This window comes from Mya arenaria, chromosome 2, assembly GCF_026914265.1.
Source record: "Mya arenaria isolate MELC-2E11 chromosome 2, ASM2691426v1".
Lineage (NCBI taxonomy): Eukaryota > Metazoa > Mollusca > Bivalvia > Myida > Myidae > Mya > Mya arenaria.
In genome coordinates, this window is record NC_069123.1 from 43697177 (window position 1) to 43723565 (window position 26389).

At 35.6% G+C, this 26389-nt stretch overlaps 2 protein-coding genes across 4 annotated transcripts in view; one reads left to right on the forward strand and one right to left on the reverse strand.

Annotated features, from left to right (window-relative positions):
• The window catches only part of LOC128225161 (BAI1-associated protein 3-like), a 113766-nt gene extending 95791 nt beyond the window's left edge, over positions 1-17975 (forward strand). For all 3 annotated transcript variants that reach the window (XM_052935205.1, XM_052935207.1, XM_052935206.1), the window contains 11 exons: positions 528-596; positions 1809-1985; positions 2534-2740; positions 6596-6664; positions 6939-7085; positions 8489-8602; positions 9171-9254; positions 9480-9561; positions 14463-14625; positions 15026-15228; positions 15438-17975. In XM_052935205.1, coding sequence (XP_052791165.1) covers positions 528-596; positions 1809-1985; positions 2534-2740; positions 6596-6664; positions 6939-7085; positions 8489-8602; positions 9171-9254; positions 9480-9561; positions 14463-14625; positions 15026-15228; positions 15438-15535 — 1413 coding nt within the window. In that variant the 3' untranslated portion in view covers positions 15536-17975. The remainder of the gene's footprint in view (positions 1-527; positions 597-1808; positions 1986-2533; positions 2741-6595; positions 6665-6938; positions 7086-8488; positions 8603-9170; positions 9255-9479; positions 9562-14462; positions 14626-15025; positions 15229-15437) is intronic.
• Positions 17976-20791: 2816 nt separating this feature from the next.
• LOC128215074 (uncharacterized) lies at positions 20792-23718 on the reverse strand. Its single transcript, XM_052921803.1, has 3 exons — positions 23481-23718; positions 21271-21697; positions 20792-21035 (listed from the first exon to the last, which is right to left on the reverse strand). Exons 1-3 carry the CDS (start codon positions 23716-23718, stop codon positions 20792-20794), a joined length of 909 nt encoding a protein of 302 aa, XP_052777763.1.
• Between the last annotated feature and the right edge of the window lie 2671 nt (positions 23719-26389).

The following is a 26389-nucleotide window of genomic DNA, read 5'->3' on the forward strand; positions in this document are numbered from 1 at the left end:
TTTGTAGAGATTCAAATAAATTCCTATTATATCTGATCTGAAACAGTTTCAGGCAAAATCCTGCTTTTGTGCTTCACACTGTTTAGTTGATTGAACGGAAAAACTTTCCTTAACGCTTATTTTTATTGTCAACACCTACCAGTACATATGTAGAATCATGGCCCGCATACACTTATTGAATTTTGAATTTTAAAGGATATTCCTACAATCTCAGGCTCTCAGCTATGAACCAGAATATTTATCACTAAAGAAAACATGGTAAATTCATGGAAATATCTGCAAAAATATATCAAGGTAGTATTAATACATATTGTCTTCATCAATAAAATTCTTGTACATAACTTGAACAGTAAAAGGTGAGTTATAAGCATGTAAAAAATTTAGAAATGATTTTTGCTTGACTTTTATTTTCAAAGAATAAAGTTAATGAATTGTTAATTTAAGGTTTGTTGTTTTTGGCATTACCAAAGTATTAAATAACATATTTTAATGGTTTCCTTATAAAATATTTAACATTTACATTTCAGACAGTGGACATCAAGTCGGGTGTTAAATACAGCACCTCTGCTGTGGATGTTTGCTGCTGTTTTTCCCAGGTAAAAAACAGGATTTAATTTGATATCATGAAAACTGGCTTGGTTTGGTTAAAGTTAGCCAAAACGTTTTTCATTGGTCTATATTTATCCAATAATCAATTTTGACCAATGCAATTGTTTGTATGTGTTTTTACGAGCAAACTAGCCAACAGTTGACCTGTAGATAACTTATCCAGTTTTATACATGAAGGAGACTCTTGTTGGGCTGAAGCTATGTGTTACCAGAGTATCTGCACTGAAGTTCTTCATATCAGCTTGAAAAAAGATATTAATACTCCCAAGTGAATATGGTATAAAGCAGATATGAACTCTCTAAAGAAAGCCCTTCTATTTTTAGAAAAAAAGTGTGCAAGTTAATGCAAGATTAATTTTGCTATCTTCTGATCAATGATTAAAAGTTCATGAAAGTAAGGGATTTTTTTCTCCAGTTTAGAGATGAAACAGGATATTACTTTCACAGTTTATATCAGTTTGTCATGAAATGCCTTTGCTCATTATAATGCTTTTTTGAACTACTTCCATGCCAGTTTGTACCTATGAATGATTTTTAAAGCACTAATGTGTGTTAATAGGGTGGTAGGAACTTATGTGAGGTTTTTTTATTCATAACTATTCCGAAGAATAACAGTACCAGGTAATACAATTGAAACTACAGGGACAAGTCCAGTAGACACAAATTTAATAAAGCCCCTGGGCTTAAGCTTAAACTGCCCACACACTTGAATAAAATATCAAAATGAGTTTGTTAGTAAATGTTAGGTTTCAACCGTGGGTAAGTTAGCAAAATGTGGCATTTCATTACTTTATGGGTACTCTGCCTCAAAATTTTCTCAAAACATGATTTCTTACATCCCCACTTTCACTTTAAAAGGCATATTTTGCATTAATGTCAGAGTAAACAATAAGAAAAATATTTTTGGATGTTCATCACATCTCAGGCCTGTTTCATTGAAGGTCTTAGTTCAGAATGTTGAAATTATCTTAATGGTGTAGTTGAATTGTTACATTTTATTATTGTGTAAACTGAAATTAAGCCAATAAAGTTGGAAACAACAAACATCTGTGGTATTCCTACAGATTTGAGTTTTGACTAAGACCCTTAATGGAATGTGCCCCTGATGTAATATAGGTACATGTATTCTTGATATTCACAACCACATGAATGTCTTGACAGTTCATCTCATGATGTTTGTAAATTACCTCCTGTTTCAGATGACGGAGTTTTGGCGTAACCTGGACTGGCCAGATGTACTGGACGCGTTACCAATGGCTCGTAAGCTAACTGAGGACGTGTGCGCTGGGGCAGCACTGTACGCAGACCTCATACACGAGAAACTGAGGCGGGCTGGGTACTATGATGACGAAGGACAATTTGACGTCACAGAACAGGTGCTTCATAAGTTCAGTGATAAACTTGTTAGCAGACTTAATCCTGTAATATTATTCTTAACATTGAAACATAACCTCAACTCCATCAATGATAGTAACATAACCACACCAGATGCATTGATCATGACTTAAAACTAGAAATTATGATAGTATACTGTTGTTTAAAGCAGCTGCACTCTCACAATTATCATGACAGTTTTGACTTTTTTTTCTTTTTTTTGTCTCAGAATCAGCTGATTTTGGCACCAATACCTTCAATTCAGTCAAAGAAGACAACACACCAAAGAACAGATCTAAATTGTTTGGAAAACTGCCGAAAAACTAATTTTTCTTAAAGCTTTAGTTACGCCTTTAGTCATAACAAATCAATTTTCGAATGTAAATATGAAAAACTATGATCTGATACTATGTCAGCAGTCTTATACTACTAGCTTCCAGACCCTTATGCAAAAATTGGCTCATAATAATTCCCAGACAAAAAATAAAAAAATGTTGTCAAAACAGTTCTTCTTTGAGAGTGCAGCTTTAATTTGTGTTATAATTTCCAGTTGTGTATCACAATCAACAATATAGAACAAGTACGGAAGTCCCTTACGCCCATGCCCGAGATGTTACAGTTCAACGAGATCCAAACTGCCCTGGAAAACCAAAACGTGAAGAATCGTTCGAAATACGACCTCAACCTTATTCTCAACAAAACTGATCAGGAGATGGTTGGCAAGATTAAAAATGTGGTGGACCGGGTAGCAGATAAGGTTGGTAGGCTAAATATTTGTGGATATAAGATATATTGTAGAATTAATTGTTTCTGCATCCTCACCCAGGTTTTTTTCCGGCAATATTTATAGCCGGTATTCGGTCATGTTCCCAATGGCAAAAAGTATCTTTTTTTCCCAATTTCCGAATAAAAATTCCCAATGTGGAGTTCTAAAATTTCAAAAGAAAATAAAGAAAAAAAGACGAAAATATAAACTATTCACAGAGACATACAATGGTGTAATATACGGGTCATGGTGAAAGGTGGATTTTCATTGGTTGAACGATATTTTTTATCCAATCAGAGAGCATGTAACAAATTCAGAGTTCTTCACAATTGTGTTAAAACATGTGCCATTGTCAACAAAAGGATTAATAATTTAAAGCTGACAGTAAATTATTCAGAGTAAATTATTCAGTGCAGATAGGGAATTAAAATAACTAATAGATAATGCTGTTCTTTGTCATGCCTCGCCTACATGTTTACATACATGACATTGACCGTCATTGCCAATATCGGAAAATGACAGAACTGAGAAGGGAACCTGAAAGTAGACAACTGAGTGAAATGACCAAGTATTTATTTATTATACTTTTATAATGATGGTGTATTTACTTTTTGATGAATGCCGAAGGAAACATGTTGATGAAATTTTACAAAATTCATTCATTTGTTTTTTGATCAATTGCAAACAAGTCTTGACTATTTGGAAATTTGAAGAAATTGGAAATATTGATATATTCATTCCATTCTCTCTATGAGTCTGAAAGTCATCATTTTTAATAGATAGCAGATTTTGTATCCAATTTAAGAGGGAGGAAAGCTGATTAAATTGTCTTGAAATTTTTGAGAACTTGTTAATCAAACAATTGACTATTTCAAAGAGTTAAAACAAGGGATTTAACAATGTAAGGTGTTAACAGAGTCAGTGCATTTTATGATGAAAATACCAATGTTATTCATTATAGTATTATATAAATTATATCCTTTGTAAATATTCATGAAGAATTTCCCAATTTTGCCAAAATTGACACGAAAATTCCCAATCTCACGGGTATAGGTCATATTCCCAAAATACAAAAAAAAACACCTGCCACCTCAAGTTTTAAAGTTATACCCAGCGCTTCACAAAGTTAATTGGTGAATAAGGAAACACTCTCGAACATGGTACTAAGTAAAATTATGCACAGCTGCATCTTTCTTGCTTGTCTGAAAAAGAAGTTATGTTATTTTCACAGTATCTTAATCTTCATCACCAGGGGTGTCATGGTATTGTTGCTGCAATCTTAATCTTCATCAGCAGGGGTGTCATGGTATTGTTGCTGCAGTAACTCATGAATTTGTTCAAAATATTCCCATTAAACTTTGTTTCAAACACTACCAATGGCAATATGCACAAGTGCAGCCAAGCCCATAACTCTGGCTAAATTATTGTCAAGTAATGCAACCCTTGATCGACTAGGAATTCACTTCAGCATTGGGATTTGCTAGTGAGACTGCAATTGGTTAAATTTTTGATGTACAGAGCTAGTTTATATGTTAAAAAATAAGTCATTATGATATTGGGGAAATATTGTATGTATGAGATTATTGGTGAAAATGGTACCTAGGGAAATCCCTCTTGTCTGATGTGGTGATCACAAACAAGCTGTATGTTATCACCATGCATTATGCAATAGTATATTGTATGGGGAATGTATATTTATTTTTACAACACCACTGGGGAAATTCATCTCTTTGCATTGGACCTAGTGAGAGTATTAGTTTGGTAAGTTAGTGTAGGCCAAAGTGCACACAAAGGATGTAATCCTGTTTAGTGTATAGCACTGAAACGCAGTACCCTTATTTAATGTCCCTCCTGGAAGACTGTTATTATGTCTTCCCCCTTCTAAACAGAGCCTCATAGATATGCCTTTTAACTCCTCTGTACAGAGTTTCATAGATGCACCTTGAAGTCCTCTATACAGAGCCTCACAGATATGCCTTTTGACTCCCCTGTACATTGCCTCATTGATACGCCTTTTGACTCCTATATACAGAGCCTCATAGATACGGCTTTTTTACTCCCCCTGTACTAAGCCTCACAGATACTCCTTTTAACTCCTCTATACAGAGCCTCATAGATACACCTTTTAACTCCTCTATACAGAACCTCATAGATATGCCTTTTAACTCCCCTATACAGAGTATCATAGATACGCCTTTTAACTCCTCTATACAGAGCCCCACAGATACGCCTTTTAACTCCTCTGTACAGAGTTTTATAGATGCGCCTTGAAGTCCTCTATACAGAGCCTCACAGATTCACTTTTTAACTCCTCTATTCAGAGCCTTATTGATACGCCTTTTGACTCCCCTGTACATTGCCTCATTGATGTGCCTTTTGACTCCCCTATACAGAGCCTCACAGATACGCCTTTTAACTCCCCTATACAGAGCCTCACAGATAGGCCTTTTAACTCCTATATACAGAGCCTCATTGATACGCCTTTTAACTCCGCTATACATAACCTCATAGATACGCCTTTTAATTCCCCTATACAGAGCCTCACAGATAGGCCTTTTAACTCCTCTATACAGAACCTCATAGATACGCCTTTTAACTCCCCTATACATAACCTCATAGATACGCCTTTTAACTCCCCTATACAGAGCCTCATAGATACGCCTTTTAACTCCCCTATACAGAGTCTCATAGATACGCCTTTTAACTCCTCTATAAAGAGTCTCATAGATTAGCCTTTTAACTCCTCTATACAGAGCCTCACAGATAGGTCTTTTAACTTCTCTTTAGAGAGCCTCATAGATACACCTTTTAACTCATCTGTACAGAACCTCATAGATACGCCTTTTAACTCCCCTATACAGAGTCTCATAGATACGCCTTTTAACTTCTCTATATAGGGCCTTCTAGATACGCCTTTTAACTCCTCTGTACAGAGCCCTATAGATACGCCTTTTAACTCCCCTATACAGAGTCTCATAGATACGCCTTTTAACTCCTCTATATAGGGCCTTATAGATACGCCTTTTAACTCCTCTGTACAGAGCCCTATAGATATGCCTTTTAACTTTTCTGTGATTCATAGATGCGCCTTGAAGTCCTCTATACAGAGCCTCATAGATATGCCTTTTAACTCCTCTATACAGAGCCTCATAGATATGCCTTTTAACTCCTCTATACAGAGCCTCATAGATACGCCTTTTAACTCCTCTATACAGAGCCTCATAGATACGCCTTTTAACTCCTCTATACAGAGCCTCATAGATATGCCTTTTAACTCCTCTATACAGTGCCTCATAGATACGCCTTTTAACTCCTCTATACAGAGCCTCATAGATACACCTTTCTACTCTAAAGTTATATAATGAGGGGGTTAACTAGGGGTGGCTGATGTGGCTGCTTATTTGTAAAGGGAAGAGCCATGTCTGATACTATTTACACTTTTAAGAGATAATGTGAATATTTATCGGAGTTTATTTTAATTTACCATTTTCCACTGTTTGTTATCAATGATTTTGCTGCCTGAAGGCAATCCCATTAATTAGGATTGAAAATTCCAATCTTAATTCTCTGCGGATTTAATTTATACAGCTTCCATTATTTTGTGAAAATATGGTGTAATTTGTATAAATATAGGGTTTCTTTGAAGGGAATGTAAAAAGTAAAAAAACTAGAGATTTAATGGAAATTAGGGAAAACAACTTTGATGAAAAACCAACAAAATTGTAGAAGATCTAGGAAGTTTTTGAAATTTATAGATACTGTCTGACTTAAACAAATTCATTTAAAGAAACTTATCAGCATTTGTTCATGGGGATTTTAAGTGTGTCTAATTTTTGTGTGTTACAGATGCGGCCTGACATAAAGAAAGATGTGTTCCACCTGAACTGGGCACCAGATGCTGTGCCTGCAGACGACGTAAAACTCACTTTATTTCAAAACTATTTATTTAGTGTTTTAAAACTGTCTCTTGTAAGAAATATTGTGTTGAAATTACCTCCATTTTTTTAGAATATTTAGTCTTAGGTCTTTTTGTTGCGATCCTTTTCATTGTATTCATGTAAAGAATTTTGTGATTTGGGAAAATATTAATGAATATTCCACCAAAATGCTTATTTAGTGACTTAAATTTATATCTGCCACTTATATACATGAGACATAAGACAGTAAATGTAGTTCTGTTATGTTCCAGGCTATAGGCGACCTATTAGAATACCTGGACAGTAACCTTCTTGTTATGAACAATAATCTGCTCAAGTCCAACTTTGACCGCATCCTGGAGTCCATCTGGATTGAATGCCTTGAGGAGTTTCGAGAAGCTCTTGATGCTGAGGAAGCAGTGAGTGAAGTTCCCATTTAGGTTCTAAATGAATATATTTTCTAGTTTCAAGAACATAACCTGCATGTTAAAATTGCAATTAGATATATATGTATAAAGTATCATTACGCCAGCTGAAATAAATGCTTATCGACATGTGCTTATTTGAATAATTGCTTATTGACATGATTGTTCATTGAAATGATTGTTCATTGACATGATTGTTCACTGACATGATTGTTCACTGACATGATTGTTCACTTACATAATTGTTCACTGACATAATTGTTCACTGACATGATTGTTCACTGACATGATTGTTCACTGACATGATTGTTCACTGACATGATTGTTCACTGACATGTTTGTTTATTGACATGATTGTTCACTGACATGATTGTTCACTGACATGATTGTTCACTGACATGATTGTTCACTGACATGATATTAGCTCGACTATTCGGAGCATAAGGAGAGCTATACTACTCACCCAAGCGTTGCCCCTTGGTTAAGGTTTTGCGTGCAAGCACACATAGGTTAATATCTCAGCAACTACTTGAGGTATTGCATTGAGACTTAATACAATGGTACTCAACCATCCAACCTACCTAATTAACCAAGTTTGATAACTCTAGTTTGCATTAAATGCCAATAATAGGCCTTTATTATTTGACTTAGAAATTCTGGTTAAGGTTTTGCGTGCAAGCACACATAGGTTAATATCTCAGCAACTACTGGATGTATTGCATTGAGACTTTATAAAATGGTACTCAACCATCCAATTTACTTAAATAACCATGTAAGATAACTCTAGTTTGCATTAAATTCAAATAATGGCCCCTTTTTTATTCGACATAGAAATTCTGGTTAAGGTTTTGCATGTAACCACTTTTAAGGCAATACCTCTGCGAATACATCATGTATTGCATTGAAACTTTACACACAGGCTCCCAACCATTTAACCTTCTTATTTAATCAAGTAAGATAACTCGATCTTTCATATTATATAATTTTTGCCCCTTTATTATGCGACTTAGAAATTCTGGTTAAGGTCTTGCATGTTAGCACACATAGGATAATATCTCAGCAACTACTTGATGTATTGCATTGAGACTTTATACAATGGTATTCAACCACCCAACCTAATTGAATAACCAAGTTAGATAACTGTGTTTTGCAAATAATGGCCCTTTATTATTACACTTGAAAAATTCTGGTTAAAATTTTGCATGTAACCACATTTATGTCAATATCTACGCACATCATGTATTGCATTAAAATCTAATCTAACAGTGATCCATGCATGTTTCGCCAAAACTTTTCAATCCTTACACTGAAAAGTGGCGGAATAGTCGAGCGCGCTGTCTCTGTGAAAGCTCTTGTTCATGTGTGTAAATAACATTAAATGTCTGTTATTATTGCAGAAGACACCTGTGTTTTACCAGCGCATGTTTGATGCTATTGGACTGCTGGTCCAGTTTTTCAATGCCAATGACAAGGGACTGCTAATGCAGAACATTGTCTGTCCCCTGTATCAGGTACGTCTGGCATTATTTTCTGAAATTGCAAGGTTTTTTTATTAGTTTTTTTTTCAACGCAAACTACAACTGTCTGTTTCATTGTATCCGATATGCCCAGCATCTAGTGTGTCAATGATTATTGTTTTGCCACTGTCATGTTTGTCATTGATATAGAAAAACAATGATTCAACAGTTACTATCAACAGTGGTGAGTGTGATCTAGTGTTGTAGGTGACCCCCTCCCACTCAACAGTTTGTGGGTTTGATCCTCTCAAACAGGACATAGTACTTGTTTCTGCTCAGGAAATGGATTTTAAAGTGAGTTTTACAAGCTTACAGCTGTTTTCAAAATCTAGCTAAAATTAAATATCATAAACTATTAATTAACAATTGCCACATTGCCAGCAGTAAGGGAAAGTGATCTAATCCCCATGTCATCTCATCAAACTTAGATACAGTCTGACCACCATTTATCTTTTAGTTAATTAAGTCAAGGATTTGAATTTAAGTGGAAGGAATATTCTATTAGTGTGTTGTTTGTTACTCATACTGCATTTACTTCAGAATGTTCTGTTTTTATCTGCAGGACTTGAAACATGAGCTTAGTCTACATAAGATGGACACGTTTGATCTCATAGAGGCATTCTATGAGGAAAAACTCCAAGAACAGGTAAATTTGTGTAGATAAAAGTCTTGAAGATTGCTATTTATGATATAATATTTAAATTGTTTATTATTGCTTATAAATGTTAAAAGCATGCATCTTAAGATGTCTGATTTCCTATTTCAAGTGACAATGTAATGATCTGACCACTATTTCTAAACTTCTTAATCATAATAGGTTTAAGTCCCTTGTTTCATTTAGGTTTGCATTTTTTCTTGTTTGTGTATTCAGAAATCCTGGACAAGCACCGAGTTTGGTACATTGAGCGTGCGTGTCTGGTACAAGCGTGACTCCAGGACCATGCTCGTGGAAGGTCTGTTCAAAAAGAAATTTAAAATGATCATTGCTAATTTTAATAAAGATTTATGTCAATGGCTTTGTAAGTGTATTGCAAAACCTTAAACCTAAGTATTAACTCAGAAATCATTTTTATGTTCACAATAACAAAAATGCTATAAATATCTTCTTAAATGTTTGGTGAGTCAGCAGAAAAAAGGAGAGTATTCACAATTTTTCATGCAGTGCTCTTGTTTCCATGGTCATTAACTGTTTTGCACCAACAGTTTTGCTATCCGTCACACACATGTTCTGAGATTCATTTTTTTCCTATCATCACTGAATCCCTTGGACCCCATTATCTGCACTCCAGTAATTTTCTGCCATAAAATCTGATGATATTTTTTTTTATAGGCTGTGATTCCATCCTTATGAATGTTATGGTATAAAAGAGATAAATTTTCCCCCAAAGAAGCTGAGTAATTTAAAAGTTATTGCTGTTATCTTGCCCTTAGTATCCATAAATGTGGTGAATATTTTTAGATCTTCTGGGGGGGCTTTATAATAGAGATGCGTTGTTCTCATTTGTTTAACTAATTTTTGTGTACCTTTATAAAGAAATTCATTTAAAACTAGTTTTTTTATCGTAAAGCCATTATTGGGAATGCTATGGTAGGTAATTTCTGCTGCTTTATTGTGATTCTACAAATGAAAATAAAAATGATCCTTATTTTTTCAAGTACTTCTTGTTCAAGTACAGTTTATCATTGCCTTTTACAGTTCATCAATTCTTATTACAGTACAAAAAAGCCTATTTCAGCACTTAATTGTTTATTCCAGACTATTCTATTATATCACTGCCTATTACAACACTTAATTGTTTATTCCAGACTATTCTATTATATCACTGCCTATTACAACACTTAATTGTTTATTCCAGACTATTCTATTATATCACTGCCTATTACAACACTTAATTGTTTATTCCAGACTATTCTATTATATCACTGCCTATTACAACACTTAATTGTTTATTCCAGACTATTCTATTATATCACTGCCTATTACAACACTTAATTGTTTATTCCAGACTATTCTATTATATCACTGCCTATAACAGCACTCCCTTGCCTATTACAACACTATAATGTCTATTCCAACTTTCCTTTGCATGACCTGCTCTATTGTCTTTTCCAGCACTCTATTGGATACTCCTGCACTCTCTTGTCTATTCCAGCACACTATTGGCTATTGCAGCACTCCATTGCCTATTCCAGAACTCTTTTCTATTCCGGTACTCTTTTTAGCTATTGTGATCGGTCTTTGTTCATCAGTCAGTCCGTCCATTGTCTTTCCATCCATCTGTCCGTCAACAATTGCTTAGAAAACATCTCCTCTGAAACTACTCAGCCAAATTCAATGAAACTTCACAGGAAGCTTCCTTGGGTGTCCCTCTACAAAAATACAACAAAGGTCACGATTGATTAACAACAAAACAACAAAATGGCAGACTTCCTGTTTTGCTTTAAAAAAACATCTCCTCTAAAACTACCAGTCCAGATTCAATTAAACTTGACAGGAAGCTTCCTTGTGTGACCCTCTACAAAAATACACTAAGGGGTCACGATTGATCAACAACAACAAAATGGCCGACTATTTTGCTCTAAAAAACATCTCTGAAACTACAGGTCCAAATTCAATGAAACTTTACAGGAAGCTTCCATGGGTGACCCTCTACAAAAATACAACAAGGGGTCATGATTTATCAACAACAACAATAATCAGGCCAATTTCCTGTTTTGCTTTAAAATATATCTCCCCTGAAACTATCAGGACAAATTCAATGAAACTTTACAGGTAGCTTCATTGCATGACCATTTACAAATATAAAACAAGGCATAGTCATTAGGCCTTAAAAAAAAAATATGTCTGTTTAGGGTAACCCGATCCTACCTATAAAAATGCTCCGACCCTAACTATTTTTTTCCATTTCTGAGCAAAAAAAATATTCGTTAGCGAATAGAGAGTTACGAAGGGCAGATAAATGCAGATTTTAATCAAAATTATTGTTTATATGATAAAACAAAGTCAGGCAATGACAGTAATGTAGGAAAGACTGCCATGTGCAAGAAAACACTCTGAATTTTGAAAAAAAAAAATCCCTACCTACTCTACCTTGAAATTTTGGGAAGGTTACCCTAAACAAACAATTATTTTTTTTGGCCTCAGTAAAGATAATTATGTTTAAATTGCAACATTTTTATTAATGCTTTATAACAGAGTTGTGGCCCTTTGCTTAGGTGAGCGTTTTAGGTTCATTATGGCCCTCTTGTTTATTCAAGCATTCCTTAAAATATACCAGCACTCTTGTTTATTCCATGTCTCTTGTCTATTCCAGCACTCCCTTGCCTATTCCCGCTCTCCTATGCATATTACAGCATTATATTGCCTATTCAAGCACTCTATTGTCTTTCCCAACACTCCATTGCCTATTTAAGAACTCTTGTCTATTTCAGGTCTCTTTTGTCTATTCCAGGACTCCCTTGCCTATTCCAGTACTCCTATGCTTATAACAGCATTATATTGTATATTCTAGCAATCTATTGTCTTTCCCAGCACTCCATTGCCTATTCCAGCACTCCCATGCATATTACAGCATTATATTGCCTATTCCAGCACTCTATTGTCTATGCCAGGTCTCTTGTGTCTATTCACACACTCCTAGCCTATTACAGCATTATATTGTCTATTCCAGCACACCAGTGCCTATTCCAGCACTCTATTGTCTATGCCAGGTCTCTTGTGTCTATTCACACACTCCTAGCCTATTACAGCATTATATTGTCTATTCCAGCACACCAGTGCCTATTCCAGCACTCTATTGTCTATGCCAGGTCTCTTGTGTCTATTCACGCACTCCTAGCCTATTACAGCATTATATTGTCTATTACAGCACTACATTGCCTATTCCAGCACTCTCTTGTCTATGCCAGGTCTCTTGTGTCTATTCACACACACCTAGCCTATTACAGCATTATATTGTCTATTCCAGCACTACATTGCCTATTGCAGCACTCTCTTGCCTATAACAGAACCAAATGGTCTATTCCAGTATTGCCTTGTATATTCCAGTGCATCTTTGCCTATTACAGCATTCCTTTGTCTATTCCAGTACTGCCATGCATATTCAAGTACACCATTACGAATTCTATCACTCTATTGTCCATTCAAGTACACCATTGACTATTCCTATACCTCATTGCATGTACCTCATTGTCTTTTTCAGAACCTACGTACATATTACAGTACCTACTTGTCTATTACAATACCTTCTTGCCTTTTGCACTACCTACTTGTCTTTTGCAGTACCTACTTACCTATTTCAGTACCTACTTACCTATTCCTGTTCCAACACTCCTATTCCAGTATTTCTTTTTTATCACCTCTTCTGGTACATCATTGCCTAATCGAGTACTTTCATGCCTTTTTCAGTACCTCCTTGGCTATTCCAGTACCTCATTGCCAATTCCTTTATCTACTTGCCATTTCCAGTATCTTCTTGTCTATTTCAATATTTCTATGTCTCTCAAGTACCTCTGTGTCTAATCAAGTACATCATGGCCTATCCAAGTACATCCTGGTCTATTCCAGTACCTACTTGTCTATTACAGTACCTGCTTACCAATTTCAGTATCTTCTTGTCTATTCCAATATTTCCATGCCTCTGTGTCTATTCCAGTAGTGCCTTGCCTATTCAAGTACCCGCAGGTCTATTGAAGTACCTAATTGCCTATTCAAGTACATCCTGGTCTATTCCAGGACCTACTTGTCTATGCTAGCTTCCAGGGTTCTCAATAAGATGTGGTTGAACCATCATAAAAAGTGAAGTAACTGCCCAGCTACTACCTATTCTTCTCAAAATTCATCTTATTTTCCAAATTTGATCTGGCCCAATTGGCATTTGAAATGTCCATTTTGGCTGGCAGCCTTCTAATTGATAACCTACTTGTCTATTCCAGTACCTCCTTGCCCTTTTTAGTACCTACTCACCAATTCCAATAATGCCATGATTATTCCAATACGTCCTTGTCAATTCCAATATTTCCATGTCTTTGCAAGTACCTCTGGTCTATTCCAGTACCTCCTTGTCTTTTCCAGTACCTCCTGGCTTATGACAGTACCTCCTTGCCTTTTCCAGTACCTCCTGGTCTATTCCAGTGCCTGCTTTCCTATTCCAGTTACTGCTTGCATATTCCAGTGCCTGCTTTCCTATTCAAATACCTGCTTTCCTTTTCCAGTATCTGCTTTCCTAGTACTGCTTTCCTATTTCAGTACCTGCTTTTCTTTTCCAGTACCTGCTTTCCTATTCCAGTCCCTGTTTTCCTATTCCAGTGCCTGCTTTACTATTCCAGTACCTGCTTTCCTATTCCAGTACCTGCTTTCCTATTCCATTACCTGCTGTCCTATTCGAGTGCCTGCTTTCCTAATCCAGTACCTGCTTTCCTATTCCAGTGCCTGCTTTCCTATTCCAGTACCTGCTTGCCTATTCCTGTACCTCCTGGTCTATTTCGATGCCTGCTTGCCTATTCCAGTGTGTGCTTTCCTATTCCAGTACCTGCTTTCCTATTCCAGTACATCCATGCCTATTCCAGTACCTTATTCCAGTAGGTGCTTTCCTATTCCAGTACCTCCATGCCTATTCCAGTACCTTATTCCAGTAGGTGCTTTCCTATTCCAGTGCCTGCTTTCCTATTCCAGTGCCTGCTTTCCTATTCCAGTACCTGCTTTCCTATTCCAGTGCCTGCTTTCCTATTCCAGTGCCTGCTTTCCTATTCCAGTACCTGCTTTCCTATTCTAGTGCCTGCTTTCCTATTCCAGTACCTGCTTTCCTATTCCAGTGCCTGCTTTCCTATTCCAGTACCTGCTTGCCTGTTTCAGTGCTGAGTGCCCATGATGTGATCCCTCTCGACGCAAATGGTCTCAGCGACCCATACGTGATTGTGTCCTTCTGTCCTGAGCACATGTTTCCCTCCGTTCCCTCCCAGACCACCAAGATTGTGAAGAAAACACTCAACCCAGAGTTTGATGAGTCATTTGAATTGTAAGTTATATGCACATTCAAAGTGTTTTACCGTTGCAGAATAATTGTCTCGAAAGGAGGATGTTTAAGGTATATTTTTTTATAGATATTATTCAATTACGTTTTCAATTCAGTGCAGTAAAATATCATTTTGAAAATACCTTGCTTAAGCATATTTATTGAGATTTCAAAATTGTTTTCATTTTCTGAAATTATCATTTCAACTGTACGTCATTACAGCAATGTCTCATTTTCCAGCAGATTATTTTAAAAGAAAAGTTATTTTAGCATTGAATAAATCACATATTATACAAACATTGGTGATTTACCTATGTGTCATTTCAACACCATGTCCTTTCGGCATATATTTGTAAGCAATTTTATAAATTATCATAGATTTTGCGAAAAATACTTGTTTCAGTAATGTGTCACTGACCCAATGCAAGAAGAAGGGTGCTGCTCTTGTGTTCACAGTGATGGACCACGACTACGTATTCCAGAACGACTTTGCCGGCGAGGTGTTTATGGCCTTGTCAGAAATCCCTGGAGTTGATGGGGATGAGGTGTCAGGATACGAGGCTCTCAATGTCGTCACTCTACCACTTACACAGCCTAGCAAAAGGAGTAAGAACATCTTGTGTTATAAATCTGGGGAGTATATATTTTTTGTTCACATATATGATTATCTCTTCTGTTGGTGGAGGTGGGTATTGAAGGAAGTTGAGATATTAATAAATAATATTAAGCAACTTGCAAAAAGTTTTAAGTAGTTTGGTGTTATTTTCATTAAATCAAATTTTATTTAGAACTTATACAAAGTTTGTCACTTTCAGAGACTGGTGCTCTGGCAGTGTTGTCTACGCGTGACTGGGACAAGGCTGCTCAAGATTTGGTGAAGCTGCGAAGCAAAGTTCAAGACCAGTCTACATAAGCAAATGGACTGTAATAACATGCACCAGACTATTGTATAGTTATCGATGTTGGATATGAATGTATAATTTTACATGGGCGTAGGTTTATCTTGTGCAATGTGATAGTCAATATGTCTATTTGATTAAAACCCAGTTAAGAAGATTTGTAATGGTGATGATATGAAGCAGTTTTTATTATTACTCATTTGTTTGAACTTTTTTACTTTTTTATGGCTGAACAAAAGTGGGGATGGGGGGGGGGGGTGCAATATTAATTTGCCCTTTTTTGTCCATGTGTCCAGAACTTGTGTAGCACACAACTCTAAAGCTATTTCACCTTCAGTCAAGAAACCTTGGTTAGCTTTGGCCTTCAAGCTGGCAAAAATTGGCATTTTTGGATTTGATGAAATTGTATTGATAATAAACACAAAATTATTAGTCATACAACTCATGTAATCTTTCAGGAAGGTGTTTTTAAGTTATGGAACTCATAATTGTAATGCACATATATGGAGAATGTACAAAATGATGGCCCTTGCTTTTGTGACAAACACGGCATATGGGGCATCCGTGTCCTATGGACACTTGTCAAGTTTCTTCATCATTCCGCTATACATCTGTACACGATTGTTGTAGTAGACTGACCAGTAGGGTTGGTGTGTGTCATTTCTAGTCTTTTATCACTTTACACTTTGTTCATATCCCCACACTAAATGAGTTTTCTAGTCAATCCATTTATATGAAGATAGTGTGTCATGGACGCCAGTTTGTGCTACAATGTCTCTTCCTTAAATAGCAAATCTTGCAGGCATTTCTTCAGTTATAAATAATATTAATTTAACTATTTTCAATATCATTGTTAAACATGATAGAATTGTCATTATAAACTTTTTGTGATTAAGTAAATATCTGTTATTTGTTGTTTGAAAATGTCAGTTTCATGTTAACCCCCTTTCATTGGTCAATTTAATGTTAGCACCCTTCCGTTGTCTATTTCATGTTTACCCCCTTTCATTGTCTATTTCATGTTAACCCCTTTCAGTGTCTATTTCATGTTAACCCCCTTTCATTGTCTATTTCATGTTAATCCCCTTTCATTGTCTATTTCATGTTAACCCCCTTTCATTGTCTATTTCATGTTAACCCCTTTCAGTGTCTATTTCATGTTAACCCCTTTCATTGTCTTTTTCATGTTAACCCCCTTTCATTGTCTATTTCATGTCATCCCCTTTTCATTGGTCAATTTAATGTTAACCCAATTTTTATTTGTCTTTGACCTTGTTTCTTTAGTCCAAGTTTTAACCCAGTTATAATTTAATTATTGACTATATATTAACTGCATTTGTATTTGCTTGTTGCATTTTAACTTCATGTTCATTGGATTTTTACATCAACCCCTTTATTATCACATCTTTTTTAATATTTTCAACATTATTTTGACATTGTTTATTGTTTTGGCTTTGTTGATAATTGATGTTCCTGCAAATTATCTGTCTTTATATTTTATGATTATATAATATTATTAGAATGATACAAAACTTTTAACATTTGTTTATAATGTATTATTATTATTATTACTATTATCATTATTGGTAAATTTCACACCTTGGACACATACAAGAAGTTTATTGGTCCCTGTTCCAACCAAAGGTATATTTATCATGTTCATGTGTGATAGAACTTGTATATGTTACACAAGCTCACTTCTTCACATGTCATGATGTTTGGCAGCCTCACAAGATTGAGGGACTTTTGAAATATTTATTACAATTGATATGATAATTCATCTGCAATGGGTTTTTTCAATGCATTTTATTTTCTTGATGCATTTTTTACAATAACTAAAGTCATTTTTCCATAGCAACCATTGTTTTCATCTTGATTTATTTTGACTGCAATTAAAGTGTCTGTTTCAAACAGCCTTATTGTTTTAAAAATACTTAAATAAATCATCAAACACATTTTCATTTATGATTCCATGTTATAATGTAATAAATATATATAAAATTATAAGCTTATATGATTTTGAATATTAATATGATTATAAGGTGTGTCATTTCAATAATGAACTTTCATTTCGACATCAAATTTGACATCAAATTAAGTTTTTTTAAAATGCCCAATGTATGATCTTAACTCAGAAAACATGCCTTACACAATTTTAGATATATCATCATGAATTCTGCTTCCTGAAATCCCATTAAGGTGCAGTACCAAATTGAACAAAAGCAAATGTACATCCAGAGGCCCAAAATCACTTGAATTAAATAAGTTGTGGTAATTTAAATGTGTTTTACATTTAGTGCAATAATTCATTCCAAATATTTTCTTGCACAAATTTGAACCTTTTAATATTGTTGTTATGTGTATTTTTTTTAAAAGATTGCCAGTTATTTGTATTTATTTCAGAGTTTTAAATTTTAAAATGTTTATGTATTATTATGTATTAAAGTAAATGTGTTGAAATTGTGTTGTTATAAAGAATCTAATGAGTATATAATAGTTCAACATTTGATACACATGACACTTGCCTACAATCATTAGTGACGCTTGGCTAGGAAACAGTAAATATGAACAAGAAACATGGTTTTCGATAATTATATATATGAACAAACACTTGGTTTAGGATACGCCTATTAATAACAACAATTTTCCTGTTGGTGCAGTAGTAAGTGCACTCGCTTCTCACCAAGGCAACCTGGTTTCGATTCCCAGCCTGTACACATGTGAGTTTGATTAGTGGTCACAAAGCCTGGCAAGAGTGTTTTCTCCGGATAAACCGGTTTCCCATTACACTTATTACTTGGCACTTGGTGTACACCTATTACATGGCACTTGGTGTAGGATACACCTATTACATGGCAAACAAACAACAACAGTTTATTGCTAGAAGGCCACCAGCCCATGCAAACATCACACAATACATACATGAAAACTACTATTAATTAAACTACTGCAAATTAGTGAGCATGGATTAAATAATATTATCTGTCTAAACATAGATAAAGTACATTTTGATACAATGACATTGATAACTTATGTACAGTATATAATACCATATACTAACAGTCAAAACTTGTAGCAAGTATGAAATGTTTATTCCTGGAAAAGTAAATTTCTCTTCAAAAGCTGAGTATAAATAGTGTGCAGTTTTTGTTTACAACATTTTCAATATGACAAGACATCAACATATTAAACTTAATTTTATTTGGGTTCTCATAATATTTTCTTTCTATATATTCTTGTCTAATAGTATCATATAAAGGACACACCAGAAGAAAATGATATTCTGTCTCTACAACATATTTACAATGAGGAGAAAACCTTAACTGTCTTTCAACATTCGTATAGCGGCCACGTTCAATTGCTAGCGTATGAGCTGAAGCTAGAAAACCAGCATACACATTCCAAAACTTCCTGACACAAAGAAAATTTACAGACGCCTCAATCTCAAAATTGGTTTTAAAGCCGATATAAGCTTGCAATTTGGCACTATTTATACAACTGCTACGCCATGACTGAACATATTGATCTTTAAGTCGTTGCAAGTGTGTTGCCTTAAAGCTTTTTTATTGGTAATACACTGGGCTTCCCAAACATAACCAAAGCCATTTGAAAATAAATGTTTCCTTAAGTGGGTTACCCAATTCACATAACCAAATGTATCAAAAAAAGTTCAACATTGCATAACATTTGTACACATAGTTATGTTTTGGCATACTTAAAATATTTAACCAATAGCATATAACACGCTTACAAGAAAAAATATACAACGGAAATATGGCACTTGGTGTAGGAAACAACGATTACATGGTACTCGGTGTAGAATACACCTGTTACATGACACTCGGTGTAGGATACACCTGTTACATGACACTCGGTGTCGGATACGCCTAGTATACACCTATTACATGACACTCGGTGTGGGATACACCTCTTACATGACACTCGGTGTAGTATACACCTATTACATGACACTCGGTGTGGGATACACCTATTACATGACACTTCGTGTAGGATACACCTATTACATGACACTTGGTGTAGGATACACCTAGTACATGACACTTGGTGTGAGATACACCTATTACATGACACTTTGTGTAGGATACACCTATTACATGACACTGGGTCTAGGATACACCTATTACATGACACTTTGTGTGGTATACACCTGTTACATGACACTTGGTGTAGGATACACCTATTACATGACACTCGGTGTAGTATACACCTATTACATGGCACTCGGTGTAGGATACACCTATTACATGACACTCGGTGTAGTATACACCTATTACATGACACTCGGTGTAGTATACACCTATTACATGGCACTCCGTGTAGGATACACCTATTACATGACACTCGGTATGGGATACACCTATTACATGACACTTGGTGTAGGATACACCTATTACATGACACTTGGTGTAGGATACACCTATTACATGACACTTCGTGTAGGATACACCTATTACATGACACTTGGTGTAGGATACACCTATTACATGACACTTGGTGTGAGATACACCTATTACATGACACTTGGTGTGAGATACACCTATTACATGACACTTTGTGTAGGATACACCTATTACATGACACTGGGTCTAGGATACACCTATTACATGACACTTTGTGTGGTATACACCTGTTACATGACACTTGGTGTAGGATACACCTATTACATGACACTCGGTGTAGGATACAACTATTACATGGCACTCGGTGCGGGATACACATATTACATAGCACTCGGTGTGAGATACACCTATTACATGACACTTGGTGTATGATACACATATTACATGACACTTTGTGTAGGATACACCTTTTACCTGACACTCGGTGCGGGATACACCTATTACATGGCACTCGGTGCGGGATACACCTATTACATGACACATGGTGTAGTATTAACACCTAATACATGACTGTGGTGTGAGATACACCTATTACATGACACTCGGTAGGATACACCTGTTACATGACACTCGGTGCGGAATACTTGAAATATCCATACGTAACATAATATCCCTACAAATAGTATGTTCCTACATCAATCAACAATTTGTTTCACTTCAAATCCTGACTTATTTGAAATGCCTCACTAAAATCTGTATGCAACAGATAATAATTAGCAGTCCCAATAATGTCTTAGCCATTAACACATACTTATTGTAATATAAAATCTATGTTGTATAGCTAAATCAACTGTTAACATTTATACATAATACATTCTTTGAATCCCTAAAAATACCCATATTAATGTCTCATTTGTTACTCATAATGAAATCTGAGTATTTCTGCGGCATTTTTCGAACTCTCGATGGTTGCGAGTAGGATTCTGCTACTGTTTTTGTTGGTGACTTCACGTCCTCCGTTTCTACAGGATTCTCTATCTGTTCTATTTCTGTCAACTCTGCTTCCTGATTATTCTCTAGATTGGAATTTGATCCCGACTCCACTCTATTTTCATTTAGCACATTTTTCTCCGATTGAACACTTTTATTTTCACTGAAATTATTTTTCACACTTTGATGATTTTTCACGTTATCTCTACTTCTTTTGATTTTTCAGATTCTCTGCTCTGATCATTAGAATAGACTTCTTCACATGTGACACATTTCTAGAATATCGCACACCTTCTTTTGACTCTACAATTACACTATTTCCTTGCTTATCTACTACTGACATTGGATTTGGATTAAACACTGTGGATAACTTTTTTTGCTTCTTTTGCTTTACTAACACTAGATCACCTTCTTTTATATCACTTTCTCTAGCATTTCTTCTGTTATCACCATAAATCTTCCCTTTTCCTTTTCTTTCGATGTCGCGGTCTCTAATTTCATGATCGGAAACTCTGTGGTCCGAAATATCTGGTATTTTCGTGCGAATTTTCCTTTTGAACAGCATTTCGGCGGGTGACATCCCTGTTGTGGAGTGTGGTGTAAATCTATACATCATGAGATATGTCTGAAGTTCTGTTCTCATGTTTTTCTTCTGCACATGCGCAATGTGTAGCCTTTTCATAATGGACTTATTTTGGATTTCCACTTCTCCATTTGCTTGCGGCCAATATGGAGTTGTATTGCGATGTTCAATGTTCAGATCCGTTAGATAGTCGTTCAGCTCTTTGCTGTTGAAATTTTGTGCGTTATTTGTCTGTAAAGACACTGGAATTCCATAAACACAGAAAATACTATCTAGATAGTTTATAATCTTCTCCGACGTAGTAGTTTTCATGATGAAAACCTCAATCCATCTGGAATAGTTATCGACAATAACTAGTAGATTTTCTCCCGACGGCAGTGGTCCCAGAAAATCAGCACTCAGATGCTCCCATGGCTGGCTTGGTAATTATCTTCGGCTCATTGGTTCAGGTTTCGTAGTAACTTGACTAGCTACTTGACACCCATAACATGATTTGCAACAGTTCTCTATCTCTTTATCTATCCCTGGCCACCATACTTTGGATCTTAATCTTTGTTTCATTAAAACAATGCCCGGATGACCTTTGTGTCCCAAAGATAAAATGTCCTCTCGTAATGTCTTGTGTACAAGGATTCTAGTACCTCGAAGTACTAAATAGCCTAAAGACGCTTATTCATGCTTTATCGGCAAATAGCTCTTGTTTGACAGTTCATGCCATCGACCTGTTCTTAACAGATTTTGAATCTCTTTCAGTTCTTTATCATCCTTTGATCCTTGTTAAATTGTCTTTGTTGACATGGCAATTGGTGTCGCCTCGCTTGCTACAAATTTAACTTACTCCTACGTGTTAAGAAAATCACATTTTCCTTTTGGAACGCTTGTTTCAGGCACTAGACGCGATAGTGCATCTGCAATGTTTGTATGCCCTGGAATATGTCTGACTTTATATGTGTATGGTTTTAATCGCAACATTCACCTTTCTACTCTAGCACATGGTTTGGAATTTGGAGAAAATATGAACTGCAACGGCTTGTGATCTGTCAGCAGTTCAAATTCGATTCCGATCAAATACATATGTAGTCTCTCCCAAACAATGGATAGTGCTTCTTTCTCCGTTTGCGAATACTTCCGTTCTATACTCGTCAAAGTTCTGCTCACATATAGAATCACTCTGGATTCACCTTGCCCATTTTCTTGCACCAGAACACATCTTATTCCGACTGGCCCTGCATCACAAATTACTTGAGTCTTCTCTTTCTTGTCGAAATACCCAAGGTTCTTCGCAGTTGACAACTGTTTTTTTTAGTTCTTTGAAACTTTCCTCTTGTTCAGCATCCCATGTGAATGAAAGTCCTTTTCTGGTCAACTTTCGCAAAGGTTCAGCAATAAATGCGAGATTTGGAATAAACCGTCCACTAAAATTGACGAGACCTAGGAAACTCTTCACTTCTGATTCAGTTTTTGGATGCCTAAATTCAAGAACAGCTTTCACCTTACTTTCGTGAATACCTACTCCATGGTCTGACAAAACCATGCCCATAAAATCTACATGAGTCATATTAAATTGGCATTTCTCCAGATTCAACGTAAGTCCTTTCTGTTCAAGACGTTCTAACAATGCTTCTAGTCTTGCATTATGCTCATCATCACTTCGTCCATGTACAATAATGTCGTCGAATATACTGTTCACACCTTCTAGATCACCCAATGTTTGTGCAATCACTTTATTGTACATCTCAGAAGCACAGCTGACCCCAAACATAAGTCGTTTGTACCGATACATTCCTTTATGAGTCATGAATGTAGTAATTCCTCGAGATTCTTGGTCCAATTCAATTTGATGGTAGGCCATATTGATGTCTTGCTTTGAAAATACAGTCGAGTTGTTCAGATCTTGCAAAACTTCTTCTGTTGTTTGAATAGGGTATCTCTCCCTTTTAACTGCTTCGTTGGCTCTTTTCATATCAATACAAAGTCTTATATCATCTTTCTTTGGCACGACAACAATTGGATTTACTCACTTACTTGTTGTGTTTACTTTTTCAATAATGTCCAACTCTGCTAACTCATCTATTTTCTTCTCAAGCTTCTCTCGTAACCCATACGGTACTCTTCTCAATGACTGTACAACTGGTTCAATGTCATTATCAACTGGAATGTGAAGCTGATAATCTTTTAACTTGCCATTACCATCAAAACACTTTGGAAATTTCTTGCACAGGTCTTGTTTCCTTTCAGCATCAGTCATAACGTTGTTCACCATACTCGGCATATCAATGTGTAAAATGCCTAGCTCTACAGCAGTCGTTTTACCTAACAATGCCTGTCCATTTTCTTCTACCACAATGAATTCAGCATTTACAGTTTTATTTGACACTGTTACATCAGCAGTGAAACTCCCAGCTACAGTTAAAGGTTTATCATTACCATATGCATACACTTTTTTATTTGGCAGTTTACTGTTACATTTCACTTTTCTTTCTTTCATGTATTCCCACATGTTTCTGTCAATGATATTCACGGTTGCACCCGAATCTATAATCACGGGAATGGTTATTCCCCCTATGTCAACATGTATGTCTCCTTTCATGCGCTGGCTTGATACAGTGAATACGTAGTCATCAGATGAATCATTTTCATCAACATCAACTGCTCTGATCTTTTCTCTACGGCTCTGATTTGGTTTACCAAAAGGCTTAGATTTGCAACATTTCTCAAAATGATTTTCTTTTTTACATTTTCTGCACTTCTTTCCTCTAGCTGGACACTTAGGATCTGTCTTTATATGCCCCTCGTATCCACATTCTTCATTCAGAGCTCCTCGGCCATTTTATCGAAAACAACCTCGGATGTATGCAGGTACATCAGTTGAAGTAGTTCGTAAAATTTTGAATTATATCATTAATTAAATTTAGCGTTTTAGAGTTGTATTTATTGATCTTAGTTTAAATTGATTGTCATTGAATTGTATAATTGCAAACATAATTAAGAATCCCAAGAGTTAAGTCACAAAGTTTAACTGCTAAATAAAATCACTACGCGATCTACTTGCAGCGGACTTAAACGTACCACAGTTTGAGTATGTAAACCGTCCAAATACATCCGAGGTTGTTTTCGATAAAATAGCCGAGGAGTTCCGAATGCCGAGGTTGTTTTTGAAAAAATGGCCGAGAAGCTCCGAATGTACTGGTACGTGATGAAACCGGAATCCAATTTCATTCAAGATCCAATGATAACATACCGGTTTTATTGTATGCATATTTGAATGCACATGATAAAAGGTTTAAATTTTAAATTCTGATGAAATAAATACAAAATCGCCGAAGTTATAGATACTTGAACAAAAAATAAATGAAATGAAAATTCAATGGAAATCCGACTTCGGATTACATGGATCCACTGATAATTCACATATATTTTTAAAATTATCTTCGTATTTTAGTTATATTGCAAGACACTTCGTTCTGTGTATGCACATTTATTTATTAATTGTGTGTGTGTTATAATGTACAATTCCTAATTTCAGATATACACAACGTCCATAAACTTCCAGGCTATACTTCGATGAGCCCTTTTGTGTGTGTTTTATAGAATCACAATTAAAGCACACACAAACAGTTTTATATCATCGATATACATGTATCATATTTGTATTCTGAAAAATGTTTGCTTTTTACTTCTATTGACTTTAGTTATTGGTTATATTTACATGTTCATTTATGATTATGTATAATGTAATATAGTGGCTTATGGGACTTAATGTAAATGTAGTTATCTAATTTATTAATATTGTGTTTATTTAAAAACGTTGTGGTTGTCTTCAAACGACTCGGCTAGGGTTTCGTTTATATTCAAATGTGACTTAACAGATTAAGTAAAATACATGTATGTTTATTGTTAAATACATTCAAAATCAAATGTTTAAACGGTTAGCGGGCAATGTTTCTGATACAATTGTACACGGTTACTGCGTAATGTAAACATCCAATGGTACTACAGCTTAATTCTGATGAGTTGACAGGGTGTTATGGAACTTTTTTACTTATTATTTAACGATGAAGATCCGCAGATTTTTTTACCCAGTAACAGTAACCTAACCATAAGTGACCATAAGTAATGATTTATTTAAAGTTACGTATGACTGTCACTTTGTACAAACAAATTCAGAAACGGTAACTTTGCCTTCGCAGCTTGAATGCCATTAGGCGTATGTGAAATCGTATAAAAACTGAGTGTTCCACGAGAAGGGAAAAAGAGGTGAAGAGAGGAGTTGAAAAGCATGATATAGCACATTGTAATGTTGAAGAACAACTTATATGAAACGTTTTATTCTTGGACTTGTAAATTTGTTATTGCACTTATAAGTTTACCCGTTATAATAATCATACAGTTCATTATCAAAAACATACATGCAGTTACATACAAACAGACAGACAGCTTAACTATGTACAATAATTTGTTTTCGGTGTACAAAAAATCAGTATGTTTCCGGATACTAGGAACAGGGGTTACATAATTGTCGGACAAAGCATGATGTTGGTTTACAATAATGAAAAACAACACATATATACAATTGAAAGGACGTTGAGGGCGAATGAAAAGAACACAAGTTTATTCACAATGGTACTTCGTGAGGACCCCTGCTGTGTTTGAATAGGAATAGTCTGGGCTTGTGAACAACCAGCACCGAACAATTATTAAGTTGCCGTGCAATGAATATAACAATTATAATATTTACAGTGGTATTTCGTGATGATGTGGACTGCCATCCGTTCTGGGCTTGACTCTGAGCTTGCACTGCCAACCATAATGGTAATGGACAGTAATTCTCAGCGTGTACGTACACATCCAACACCGGACACCTGCCGTGCACTGTCACCCAAAATGGTGATGGGCAGTAATTCTCAGCGTGTGGAAGTGGACAGTAGTTCTTG

Coding starts and splice junctions, on each gene's coding strand:
- LOC128215074 (XM_052921803.1), bottom strand. CDS start 23,718: ATGGTGAACAACGTTATGACTGATGCTGAAAGGAAACAAGACCTGTGC. Junction 21,698..23,480: donor TGAAAAAGTAAACACAACAA/GTAAGTGAGTAA, acceptor ATGGAATTCCAG/TGTCTTTACAGACAAATAAC. Junction 21,036..21,270: donor ATAAAAGAAGGTGATCTAGT/GTTAGTAAAGCA, acceptor AAATAATTTCAG/TGAAAATAAAAGTGTTCAAT.